A 12,480-nucleotide genomic window follows, 5' to 3' on the forward strand; every position below is an offset into this window, starting at 1 on the left:
ATATCGAAGCAGTTCAACAAAATTTACTTTAATCTTGCACAACAAACTATTTTCATTGAACTGGAATTAAGATTATGAAAGAAATTAAAGATTTTGCTGCTTGTGCACGTAAGCAGCACTACCTAAATACGTGCTTTTTAAAGCATTCAAATAAAAATATCTCAAAGTAGAGTATTAAACTTTTCTTTAAATCGCGATATATAGTGGTCAGCCGTATGACATTTAAATTGATGCATTAAAAAATGGGGGTCACCGTGCTCGTTTAGAAGAAAAGGACCATTTATTTTCCTGCCGAGCTTAACCTCATGGAAATCCCGTAATGTTGTGCGCGCGCGCGCGCTCGTGCGCGCGCTAAATGACGCAAAAAATTATGCGCAGCAAGGATGCGCAATGCAATTCAACGGAATCACCTTAATGCATTGGCAATCACAATCTGTTTAAGCCATTAGGTCATGTGGGGATACCCTGTTTAAGACAGAAAGTTTTTATGAAAAGATATGACTCAACAAGTCTGGGAAAATATAATAAAATAATGGACCTGCGTTTTTCAAATTGTTGTTGGCCATATGCCAACAAGTGGGGCAATTAAAAGAAAACAGAAAAGCAGGGGTTTCGTTTCATACCGGGCGCCGGACGCAACGCCCGGTTGTTTGACACATAACGTCCTTTGTTGCTCACTTACGTAATGCAAACAATTGGAAAAAAGAAATATATAACAAAATAGTAATTCATCATTCCCCATCCCCTCCCCCCCTCCCCTGTCATCTGTAAAATATCTGTCATATCCGGGATTATCCCACACTCTTTCCGATTGGAATCCGTTTTGGAATCTACTGAAAAAAAAATGAACAAACGGACAACTGCACGCAAACTGTTAATTATAATTGCAAAATCAAATATTTTATTTTTGTGAGCATATTTAATGCCTTTAAAGACCTTCCCAGTTAACCAATTCCGGTCCTAGGAATGCAGGAAATTGCATTTTAGCGAGACCAATTTTAAAAATTTCCCGGGGGAGCATGACCCCCGACCCCCCTAGAAGTTTGTGCCTCTAGCACTCAACATTCGCGCCTTTTGCGCTCAAGTCGGAAGTCCCCCTGAATCCGGTACTTTAAAATGCTACCGAAAACCCTGGTAAAGCTAAAAATACTGAATTTTTGACTTTTTTACAATTTTTCTTGCCCTCAATTTTGGCATGTGGACTTTGAGAAATTCACGTCCACCCCAAGGAGGAAGATTAAACACACAAACAAAAAAGTTGTTGGCATCAACAATAATCCTTTATTGTGCACAACAAACAAAGTCATGGCATTTCTCTTCCATAAACAACTGTGTAGCTGTTGGAAGCAAAGAATATCACACGCCTGATCAATAATTTATACTGTTCACAGCACCATCCCTTGCAAGACAATTATAATATTATAAAATCTGGCAAACAGCTAGTGCTTCAATGTTATGTACTTCCTCTAAATACCAGCATTTCTGTCCATTAAATGGTTGAACTTCAAGAGTTTTTAACACTTGATTTTTATGTTAGGTTTTACTAACATGAAAATGTTAGTAATTTATCCTGTCAATCTTCCAAATTGTTATGTTTAACAAGTAAAAATTAACAGTCACATAAAAATTAATCAAGGATTATTTTAACAATTCATAGATTTGCCTTCTAAGTGCAACTGGCAAGGCACCAATCAAAGACAAAGTCATCTCATTATTAACAGTAGTTAACATTTGGCAGTTCAACATACTGTAACTTCAAACTCTGACCAACCATGGCTCCAACAGAAGCTTTATATGAACCACAGGCAATGATCGTTTGGTGACACCAAATTACTATTCTTTGTCAGATCAGCTGACTAGTGCAGCTTAAGGAACTGATGAGTCACTTCATATATTCCAACAGCTTGAGTGGCTTTCTCATCATAATCAGACCAGTCCTATTTGCAAAAAAACATCACAACTATGAGGTCAGGACACACATTCAGGTGTGAGTTGGGTTAGACTTGCTTACAAGTCAAGCCCAGAAAGCGCGGATCGTGATCGGCACCTTGCTTGAGCAGTGCGAAGTGTGATTGTCAGAGCTCTCGCTAGCGAGCATCAGGTCCATTCAATGAGAAGGGAGCGAGCAACTGAGAGAAAGTCTAGAGTTGGGTGGGTGGGTGAGATCCAAACATGGCCTGATAGTGGCTACCAGTGGCAGCTTTACATGCTGACGTCCAATCTCACCCCACAGAAAAATTATTGTAAACTGCCATGAGAGTGTAATATGTGCAGTATACAAAAATTTATTTAATACATTACCATTACCTTACAGTACCTTTCGATAAGAACTTGACAGAGTGTTTCATTAAACAATGTGTATCCAGTTTTATGATAACTTTCTCATGGCTTCTTTGTGGACTGGCATATCAAATTGCAAGAACCGTTTATTAAAGCTTGTTGAGAGGGAGACAAAGTTGTGAACATAAACAAAAAGTTTGACAACTCTAAAGCTACCTCACACTAGCTGTTTCACAGTTTCTATAATTCTTGAATTCAAATTGAATGGACATTTCAAAGGCAATTAAGCCACCAATATTATTAGCCTGTTAAGTAAACGTGTTGTAGGTTAAAATGAATCCCAGGTTAAAATGATTTCAACCTAGGTTGACTTGTATTTTCCTTTGTTTCAGATGTAAATTACCCAAACTTAACAAAGGAAAACACAAATCAACCTAGGTTGAAGTAATTTTAACCTGGATTCATTTTAACCTACAACAAACGTTCTTTGGTTTGTCACGTTATGCACCGATCCTTGTGGGGCATGAGCTAGCAGCCTCCCTGGAGGCTAGCCACTGGGGAGTTTCAAAACGAATTCTCAAACTCATTAATAATATAACAAGAAAAAAAGGAAATCACTACTGTATAGGAGGTTAAAAAATGTGATCTTTTTACAATGTTGCACCCAATCCCCAGACTTTTTTTTTTTTTTTAGCAGTAATTTTTTTTTTTTAATACTTTCCTTCTTTATTTTCACCACACACGTTACAAAAAAAGCAAAACAAGAGTACGAAAGATATATATTACAATACATTTGAAAATACTAATGACTAAATGTTGCAGTTTTTGCAGTTTACAACGCGAAAAGAAAAAAAATGATCTAGTAAATGCATTTCTAATAATGTAATGTACGCGGAATGGGACATTTTTAATAGGTAAGAGCATCCTTTAAAGCGAGTATTTAGGATATAAGTTATGAAAAGCTTTCTATTTGATAGAGTGATATCATCTTTGAAACCTTCCAGAGTTATTGCTTGAGAATGTAGCTTACGAGGAAAAATATAATATATATATATATATAAGTAAGAGATAAATACCGAGAACGGAGATATTAATCCAAGGCCCGAGGGATGTATATGGATTAATACCGACGTTCGAGGTATTTATCTGACTTATTTCATGAAAGTATTCCTTTGTTCAAGGGGACAAACGCCGGCTAATTAGTACCGTCACACTTAGGTGAGAAACGGAGAACAATAGAAGCAACCTGATGTGTGCGTTTCTCGCAGTACTGCTAATGTAAATAAGGGATTTATACAGTAAATGAGGGATTTATCTGTATAAATCCCTCGTTTCAGTTAGTTTAATATTCATGAAGTATGTTAGTTAAATAAAGGATGTTGAATAACAAAAGAAAATGTGTGATTCATGAAATAATAAATATAAAACACCTGGATGCTGACTCAGGTACTATCAGAAAATGATTACCTTTTCCGTTAAATTGACTTCTGAGAACTGAGTTCCTGAATCCACACCTTGAGCCACAAATCCACCCTGAAGACAGGTTAATGACAAACAATGAATTCATAATAAATAAAATTTCCATACAAATTATGTTTTAATAATAACGAGACTGAAACATTGAACAAGGGATCTGTTGTCCATTTGGTTGAATAAAAAAAAACATTTGAGGCTGGTACATTATATTCATAAACTGATAGTTCCAGGAATTACATGTAATATTGGTCCTCAAGAACAAGCCCCTGTAGTGATTAATATACTGGAGACCAATACAATTTATTCCAAAATGGCTAGCCTTTTACTCTTTTGTTTGCATTCAATTTAGTCCTTCTTACCTTGTTGTTAAGTTCAAAAATCAAATTAAAGAATATTTCACCTTAAACGAGGCAAGAAGGGCTAATTTGAATGCAAACAAGAGAATATTATAATGGAAGCCATTTTGGCATATGTTTTATGTTGGAACACTACAGTACTGTTCCATGGACATCGGAATCCTGAGCTCAGACACTGTCTGGCTTATGGAGGCCTTTGTAAGGTACAGGAAGATGTGATGAAGACTGACTTCATTTGGTCACAGGGAATTGTCTAAAGAACAGCACCACACATGATATGTGTTACATTGCATTTTTTTTTTAGCAAGCTGGGTTTTTTTTTTATCATTTTGGAAAAATGGGCAAACATGCTTGGTAAGGAAAGGGTTAAATTTAATAAAATACTTGTAACCAGATTGAATCATGGAGAACCTGATAGCTGACAGTCAGTGAAGGAGAGTTGATCTTCACAGTAACTGTGCAAAATCTTGGTCACTGCAATGTGATGTTTTGAATGAGTTTTCGTTCACAGAACAGAACCGTATACCCGCCAACTATCACACATTATGCGTGAACTTGTCTCACGCCTGCCGACTAAAGACATCAATCTCACGCATTGAGGACAATTTCTCACACCTGACTAACAAATCTGGAAGAGTTGTTCTTTAACACATGATTAATAACAAAAATTCAATTCAATTTCCCCCAAAAAGGCGCTTTATCTTGGCTTTGTGTCCTAACTGTATCACAACATGTTAAAAATTTGTTTGAATCAGAAGTATTCAGAGGTCATCGGAACATCTTTGGGAATGTTCGGAAGTCTTGGTAAAATCTAGAAAATAGGAAATCTTCGGAAGTAGCAAGGATGTTTTTGGAAATCACTATTATGACGAAAATCTCACGCATTTGTCTCAGAAAAAGTTGGCAGGTATAGAACTGTGGTACTAAAAAAAATTGGTATCCACACTTCAAACAAGTATATGTGATTTAGTGTAACTGAGGTGCTTTTGAAAGACTGGCATAAAATATCTCACAAAGTGACATGTCTGCCTTCGAGGGGTGGGATGGTATCTTGAGAGTCAAATGTCGGGTGCAAATATTTCAAGACGACGAGACTTAGTAATTTTTGTAGCGGATTTATATAAGTAATTAAGGGCAACCTCGTTCCCAGGGTCTCTCCTCTTCTTGTTCCCTGGGAACAAGGTTGAACTAAGGGCTCACTGGGCATGTGTAATCTTTGAGGCGAGATGAATCATGAATAAAATTGATATTTCAGGCCTGGATTTAAAAGGGTAAATATTTTACTGTTCTTGGCAAAAATATGGGCTGTATGATGATAAAATTAAGTAACACACCCTTGGTGAGAAGTCAACAGGCTCTAGTCCCCTGCAGTCAAATGCGACCATTGTCTTGAACTGATTGCTATCGTCTGCCTGTCAAAAATAATTTTTAAAAAGTTATAAACCAAAATTGTGTAAACTGGTGAAGCAAGAGGGCAGATAAATCACAACCTGAAAAAAAAACTTTAATTATTTAATTTTCAAGAATTAACCATTTTAGTCATATTTACCGTGTATTCCTTTATGCTGTCTTTAATTATGTCTGTTGATTAGAAAAAAAAAGGAAGATGGCAGAATTGTCACTGTAGCTTTTGGTGGAGACAAATCCAACTGCCAGGCGAGTTATAAAATCCTTCTATGAATCAGCGGTAAAATCCTTGTTTTTGACCCCAAGGGAAGGTTTTTAGTCAATAACCTACAGGCACGTCATATAAGATGAGAACCAGGAAATAGCATTGTGAAATTCTGTAATTATTAATGACCAAAACAACATATTAACAAAACTACTTAAAATAATCAATTACAAGTACATCATGATGCACTGCAAATGCATCTCAAAATGCCATCCATTCCACTTGGCTCCATATTAAATTGAAGGAGACATTAGGAAAGTGTGATTTGACTATGTAATTTTATATAAGATTTTATATAAGTATGTAATTTTATATAAGAGGCATGAGATTTTAACTCACTTGTAGGTGATAAAAAAGTTTGTATGCAAGTACAATTAATTTAACATACATGTGTGTAATTAATTATAGGAACTTTCCAAAGCTGATAAATTATTAGGTATATTTGTTTAATAATAAATAAGAAAATTTCACCTCGAAGAAAGTGTTGAGAGCCTTGCGTCATTCCAAAAGGACCTAACTGGGCCATTATTTCAAGTGATAGAACTTCAACAGCTCCAAACAGCTGCTAAAGTCTGTATTTCAGTGTAAATGCTTCTTGACACATCACCAGTATTTTCTATACTATTGTCCCAGGTAATTGCTGTAAAGAATGGTCTTTTTATACCCCATCACAAACAAGTGCCTAAACTCCACTACTTTGTTGGAGGTTTAGAACCAATATAAAATATTTTTATTTCATATGCTGATTTCACTGTACAGGTTAAACTGGTGGTTGAATTTGTCTGTGGAGCAAGCTTTTGTCAAGAGAATTTAAATGATAAAGATGCTTAGTAACTTAATTCTTAATGCGTTTAACTATCTTTCTTACCCATCGAATTCTCTCGACCACACAGTTTACATTTTGACACAAAGTTAGCACTTCCTCTACTTCCTTTTATTGCTTGGCTTTCCTGAATTGAAAAAAAAGCAAACAAAAACATCAATTGAAACAGTATAATCACAATTTTATCATACAATACTGCAAATTAGCTATGGGCTTATGGGTGGTCCGCATTGCCACCATGTTGGTGGACAAAACCCAAAAAAATTTGGTCATAGACAAATAAATTTCATAAAAAATGGCAGTTAACTCACTCCCAGAGGAGAAAAATCTTATTTTTTCTTTCCACCAACATGGCCACCATGACATCACATGCAAACTATCAATAATCATTCAACCATTCTCTCCCCCTCCCCCTTGGAAGTGAAGTAAGTCACTGACTGGTGTACCCCCCTCCCCCCACTGGAGCAAGCCACTGACTGGTGTATTGTAGGCAAGTCACTAAAACTATTTTCAATATTGGCTAAATATATTGCTGTGGAAATCAACTTTATTCTGAGATAATTTTGAATAAAAGATTATTATTACTTTGATACAAATCAGCCAAGACCAACACTCAGGGTCTAAAATAACCAAGGAGAAAGTGCTGTCTTTGCTCTGACATCTGCAAATGGTTAGACTTTCTGATCTTCTCAGATAAGGACAAAAAAACATAGGTCCTGTCTCCTGGTTCTTTCACATAATCTGACTCTGTGGGACATAAAAGAACCACTAGGGACGTACGTAACAAATCTCTGGCCGTGACCACCCCTGGCATCTATCTCTACATAAATGTAGCTCATTAATTCACTTTATCCTGTTTTGCAATCAGAAAAAAGGCATGTCAGGACCAACAAATAGACTGATAGTGGCAGCCATTGATGCTGTTATAAGTTGATGCCTGATCCTTTTTCCCAGCAAAATAATGTAAAAATAATTTATAATAAGTAATTTAAATAAGTAATTTTTAAATTTATTTATTTCTTTTCTTTTTGATGCTTTTCGTTTCACGCACATGTTTAAACAAGTTTTAAATATCACTCCTCTAGATGTAGCATGGGTAAATAAAGTATTGTATTATAAAACATACTTGGTTGCCTGAGTTCAACCAGTCCAACATCATCAAATACATGAACATTGGCCGAACAAAGCACCAGTAAATCTTATTACGCATCTGTTGAAAGATTATAGCCAGCAATCGTTGCCCATGCCAAAGAGCAACATTTTCGGGAAGCACAGCTTTCAATTAACAATATAATAATTTATTATATTGTAAGTGTAAGCTATTGGTGATACCCCCACAGTCACTGATGCATGCAGCTTCTGTCTTAGGGATAAGCTTTCAACAGATGCATCATAAGATCTCATGACGCTTGGTTCAGTTATGTTCATGTATTAATTTTATAATACCAACAAACTCAAATTACACTGCAATTTAATTCCCAGTAAATTTAGCCGGGGATTCTGGTCAAATTTGACTCCTCTACACCCCATGCAGCCATTTCTGCTGGCATCATGGATGGTCACTTATAGCGAGTTCAGTTATATAATAATTTAAAAATCACCCTGAACATACTGTGAGACACATGTAAACCCAATCCTTGGTGCCTTCCCCACAATTCTGACATTGCAGCTGAAAAGGAGATTAAAAAAATCTGATCTAAGTACCAGGCCTGTATGAACATTTACAATGAATGTTGTGCAGCTTGCACTGATGACAGAAATAATGAATCAGACACTAATGACGCAGGAGGGAACATAGTACACTGCAGAGTTAACTCTCTGATCCCAACATCAAGTCTGCATGGCAGCTGCACATGCAAGTTTCAGAAAAAGCTACTTAATATTTCTTTCAGAAAATACCTCAGTCTGCACATTAGTCCATTGATGTGTCAAAATCTTTTCATGTATACTTAGAGATTTGTGATAAGCATATTCATAAGATAAAATTCAATTATTAGACTTGGCAGATGTATGAGGTTGGTCTGTACAGTAGGCCGTATAATATATATTATCTAATGGTTATTTACCAGCAGGAAGTCTATATCGACAAAAAACTGTGGCCAGTCTGTCTGGTGTAAGGCCCTCGACTGCTTAATGCCAAACTAATAAAAGGTGCAATTTTTCCCTAAATGGACCATGGTATCCCGATAAAACACCTATTTCTCTTTTTATTTCAAAACCATCCTGGTCCTAAATGACATTTTGTACATCAATCCTGGTCAAGCTTGGCAAGATTTTTTTACATTTTTGTTTTTCATTGTCTCATTTGGGAAAAAAATTTCACTTTCACTTTGGTAGCTAACTAGCTTTCAACAGAATCTATTGCTTTTAGCGAGAAAATTATTTCAATAATACCACTCGCTGTAAACAACACTTAAATACTTAAGACAAATGGCAACTTCGCTCAGTCCTTCGCTCACTAATTAGCATCCTTGTTGCCATGACTGTAGTCAAGAGATGAGAAAATTCTAGCCACTCTCGAAAACATCAGATTGAGGGATTTTTCAGGATACCACCCGCTCACAAACAGAGAAAAAAAAATAATGTTTCCTTAAACAAGGAATTTTAATACTGAACATTGAAGACTTTGCTGGACTGCAAGACCCTTGTTTAAAAATCCGAGACCAGCAAAGACTGTGTAAACTTCAGCCTAGCACATTTGCTGTATATATCACATGTTATTCAATTAACTTCCTACCTTCGGAGAAGCGGCCCAACCCCCCCCCCCGCATAGAAAAACATTTCTGTACTAGCGCAGCCACAGGGCACCCACACAAACTATGTGACCGTTTGCGTTTTGAATTTATAGAGGCAATGTATGGGAATATCGAAAATCCTCGTATTATCGTACTAGATTGCGATAGATATTCTTGTTTAACATCAAAATAAACGTTGTTTTACCTTAAATGTTGTGTGTTGTCATTCCTGAGGTTGAAGACGGTGATTTTAGCCATTTCGAAGGGTTCGGCGTTGAACGTTCACTCGAGCGTAATAGAAGAGTGAGAAGGGAGGAAAACTTGTTTTGAAAGGGTTCCAGCACCGGAGCGATTTTTCCCCCAAAAAAACGCATCGCTCCGATTTCAAACTTCACAGCATAAAGGTCAAAAGATTTCCGATTCTTCTCGTACCTTCCAATCGAAAATCCATCCAAACGGCCCGGAGCTAGTCCTCGAAGAAAATCAAAATCCCACAGTATTCGAGCGAGCGGAATGCGTAGCAAAAGTCATACGTGCCATTGTCTAACATCATCCAATCAGAAAGGGGCAATCAGCGGGACGGTTTGTGGCTGGCACGTATGAATTTTGCTACGCATTTCACTCGCTCGAATAATGTGGGATTTTGATTTTCTTCGAGGACTAGCTCCGGGCTGTTTGGATGGATTTTCGATTGGAAGGTACGAGAAGAATCGAAAATCTTTGGACCTGTGAAGTTTGAAATCGGAGCGATGTGTTTTTTCAAAACGGACTCTATACGTGCGAAACTTTTTGTTTAACCGGTAGCATTCTTCAATGCTACTATTTTAATTAATATCTATTGTCCATTTTTGTATTTATAGCCGCAATCTTGCATTTTTAATTTCACTTGATAATGATGTAATGTACATCGAAACGTCGTGTTTTTTAACCTTTTTATAATGTTTTTACGAAATGTTTTATCGCAATTTTTTATAGTCAGATGTGTTTTTTGGGGGAAAAATCGCTCCGGCGCTGGAACCCTTTCAAAACAAGTTTTCCTCCCTTCTCACTCTTCTATTACGCTCGAGTGAACGTTCAACGCCGAACCCTTCGGAATGGCTAAAATCGCCGTCTTCAACCTCAGGAATGACAACACACAACATTTAAGGTAAAACTACGTTTATTTTGATGTTAAATGAGAATATCTATTGCAATCTAGTACGATAATACGAGGATTTTCGATATTCCCATACATTGCCTCTATAAATTCAAAATACAAACGGTTACATAGTTTGTGTGGGCTCCCTGTGGCGCAGCGTGAAGTAAGAGGAGCATCAGTTGTTCCAAAATTGATTTTAGATACTGTAGTCAATGAACTTTTGTATTGATTATGGCTTGTTCATGTTAGATTTATGCAGTAATATCATGGGTGACAAATTACTCCCTAATTTTGGTGCGAAATTTCAGCCTTAATTTACAATTTCACACGTGAAATTACAAAATTGACGTCTCCTATATCTCAGTGCCAAGATGGCGTCCAGGTTTAAAGATCTTACGGATGAAAGAAGTTACGGCATTAAAAGACGCTGCAGAAAACCTAAATACGCGGAAGAGAACAATTAACTGGGTGAAGGTTTTTGAGAACTGGTGTGAAAAAAATGGCCTTGAGAAAAACCCTGAGGCGGTTCGTCCTCAGCAGTTGGATAGTACTCGAGTGGTTTTTTGCCTGCGTGTGTAAATTTAAACAAGACGGAACCGACCACGATTGTGAGCGTGATTTGTCACCAATGATATTGAAAAGGTAATCAAAAGGTATACTCCTTAAATTAGGAAATAATTTCACTCCTCACCGTTTGATTACATATACTAATTCAATCTACATTCCTCTCATCTCGATTGCATTTAGCAACATACGTTGTAAAGAAGTACGCGTGATGTCAAAGTCAAAGTTCAAGCTTTCATATCATCTAACTATTGTAACTCACCTTTAAGTACCAACGAAAGTCGTCCTCATCAGGCCTTACATTCGTTAGATTTTCAAGATTTGCTTTGAACTGTAAGGCTATACGCTAGATATGACAAAATGTAAACAATTAAGCTTACCTTGAATTGCTTAGCGATATTCGGGGACTGAAACATTTTGACGAGGCGATGATTAACAAATAGAAAACTAGTGTCATTACAGAGTGTCAAACATTACATGGCTTTCGTAAAAGACAGCAAAATATACGAAAAAAAGCCTATTGATTTTGTAAATAAAACGAAAACAACTTACCACCATCTTGCCACGACAGTCCTGCGCCTGCATGATCACGATGTCAGCAGAGTCAAAATTATAACAACATGCGCAGTTGCGACCTTGCACGTTTTCAAGATGGCGCAACACAGGTTTCTTGCTCGCACTGTTATGGTTGGAGAAGGTGGCTTAACTCAAGCTTTAAGAGCTCTGCAGGGTGTGCTTAAAGAAGAAAAAGTCATGAAGGATGTCCAGTTAAAGCGTTTCTACGAGAAACCAACTACAAAGAGACGACGGTTAAAATACGAAAGCTCACTAAAATTGTACAATTCCGAGATGAAGAAGAAAGTGGATTTTATTATGTCAAAGCAAAGAAAAGTGACTCCTTGGACTTAACAGCTATCTAGTACTCGACTGAAAGAACTGGCTGCTCTGATTTGTTATGATTTTAATACTTGGTAAAGAAGACTGGAAGAATATATAAATCACAAACTTGTGATATTTTGTTGGTCTTGGTTCCAGCTGGTTCCAGTCCTTCCCTCGCTCTGGCAACTAATGGCACGTGCTGTTCGATTGAAGCTGAGTGGGAGAGAGTTTTCAATGTTTGGTTAAACTAATACAATAAGCCTGGATTGTCACTTGGTTTCATCCTATTGAATAACAATGGTGCTTCTTGTGAAATGCCTTCTTCCTCACAAGGATGTATTCCATAGGATTCCAAAGTTGGGGCACATCATCTAGATTTTATGCCAAGCAAAAAAGGTTCCAAGACCTTAACTTTCAAACAACTTAGTCCAATTGTAAGGGAGACATTTAATATGTCAAGCACATTTGAGACCCGCACCAAACTTCTTTAGCTTAGTTTAATGCGACCTGGGTTGCACAAAGCATTGCGACATATGTCATGAGGTGGACTGAAGTGG

The 12,480-nt window shown here is 37.0% G+C and overlaps 1 protein-coding gene across 1 annotated transcript; it reads right to left on the bottom strand.

Annotated features, from left to right (window-relative positions):
- Nucleotides 1-1,258: 1,258 nt before the first annotated feature.
- Nucleotides 1,259-11,649, bottom strand: LOC146458785 (CXXC motif containing zinc binding protein-like). The gene is made up of 8 exons (XM_085090292.1): nucleotides 11,597-11,649; nucleotides 11,307-11,390; nucleotides 8,220-8,276; nucleotides 6,653-6,734; nucleotides 5,662-5,693; nucleotides 5,447-5,524; nucleotides 3,748-3,813; nucleotides 1,259-1,937 (listed from the first exon to the last, which is right to left on the bottom strand). Exons 1-8 carry the CDS (start codon nucleotides 11,627-11,629, stop codon nucleotides 1,857-1,859), a joined length of 513 nt encoding a protein of 170 aa, XP_084946418.1. The 5' UTR covers nucleotides 11,630-11,649; the 3' UTR covers nucleotides 1,259-1,856.
- Nucleotides 11,650-12,480: the final 831 nt, after the last annotated feature.

This window comes from Pavona decussata, unplaced genomic scaffold (genome assembly GCF_977016875.1).
Source record: "Pavona decussata unplaced genomic scaffold, jaPavDecu1.1 SCAFFOLD_228, whole genome shotgun sequence".
In the NCBI taxonomy this organism is placed as follows: domain Eukaryota; kingdom Metazoa; phylum Cnidaria; class Anthozoa; order Scleractinia; family Agariciidae; genus Pavona; species Pavona decussata.

Coding starts and splice junctions, on each gene's coding strand:
- LOC146458785 (XM_085090292.1), bottom strand. CDS start 11,629: ATGCAGGCGCAGGACTGTCGTGGCAAGATGGTG. Junction 5,694..6,652: donor TGGTCGAGAGAATTCGATGG/GTAAGAAAGATA, acceptor TCTAATCAACAG/ACATAATTAAAGACAGCATA. Junction 5,525..5,661: donor ACAGCATAAAGGAATACACG/GTAAATATGACT, acceptor TATTTTTGACAG/GCAGACGATAGCAATCAGTT.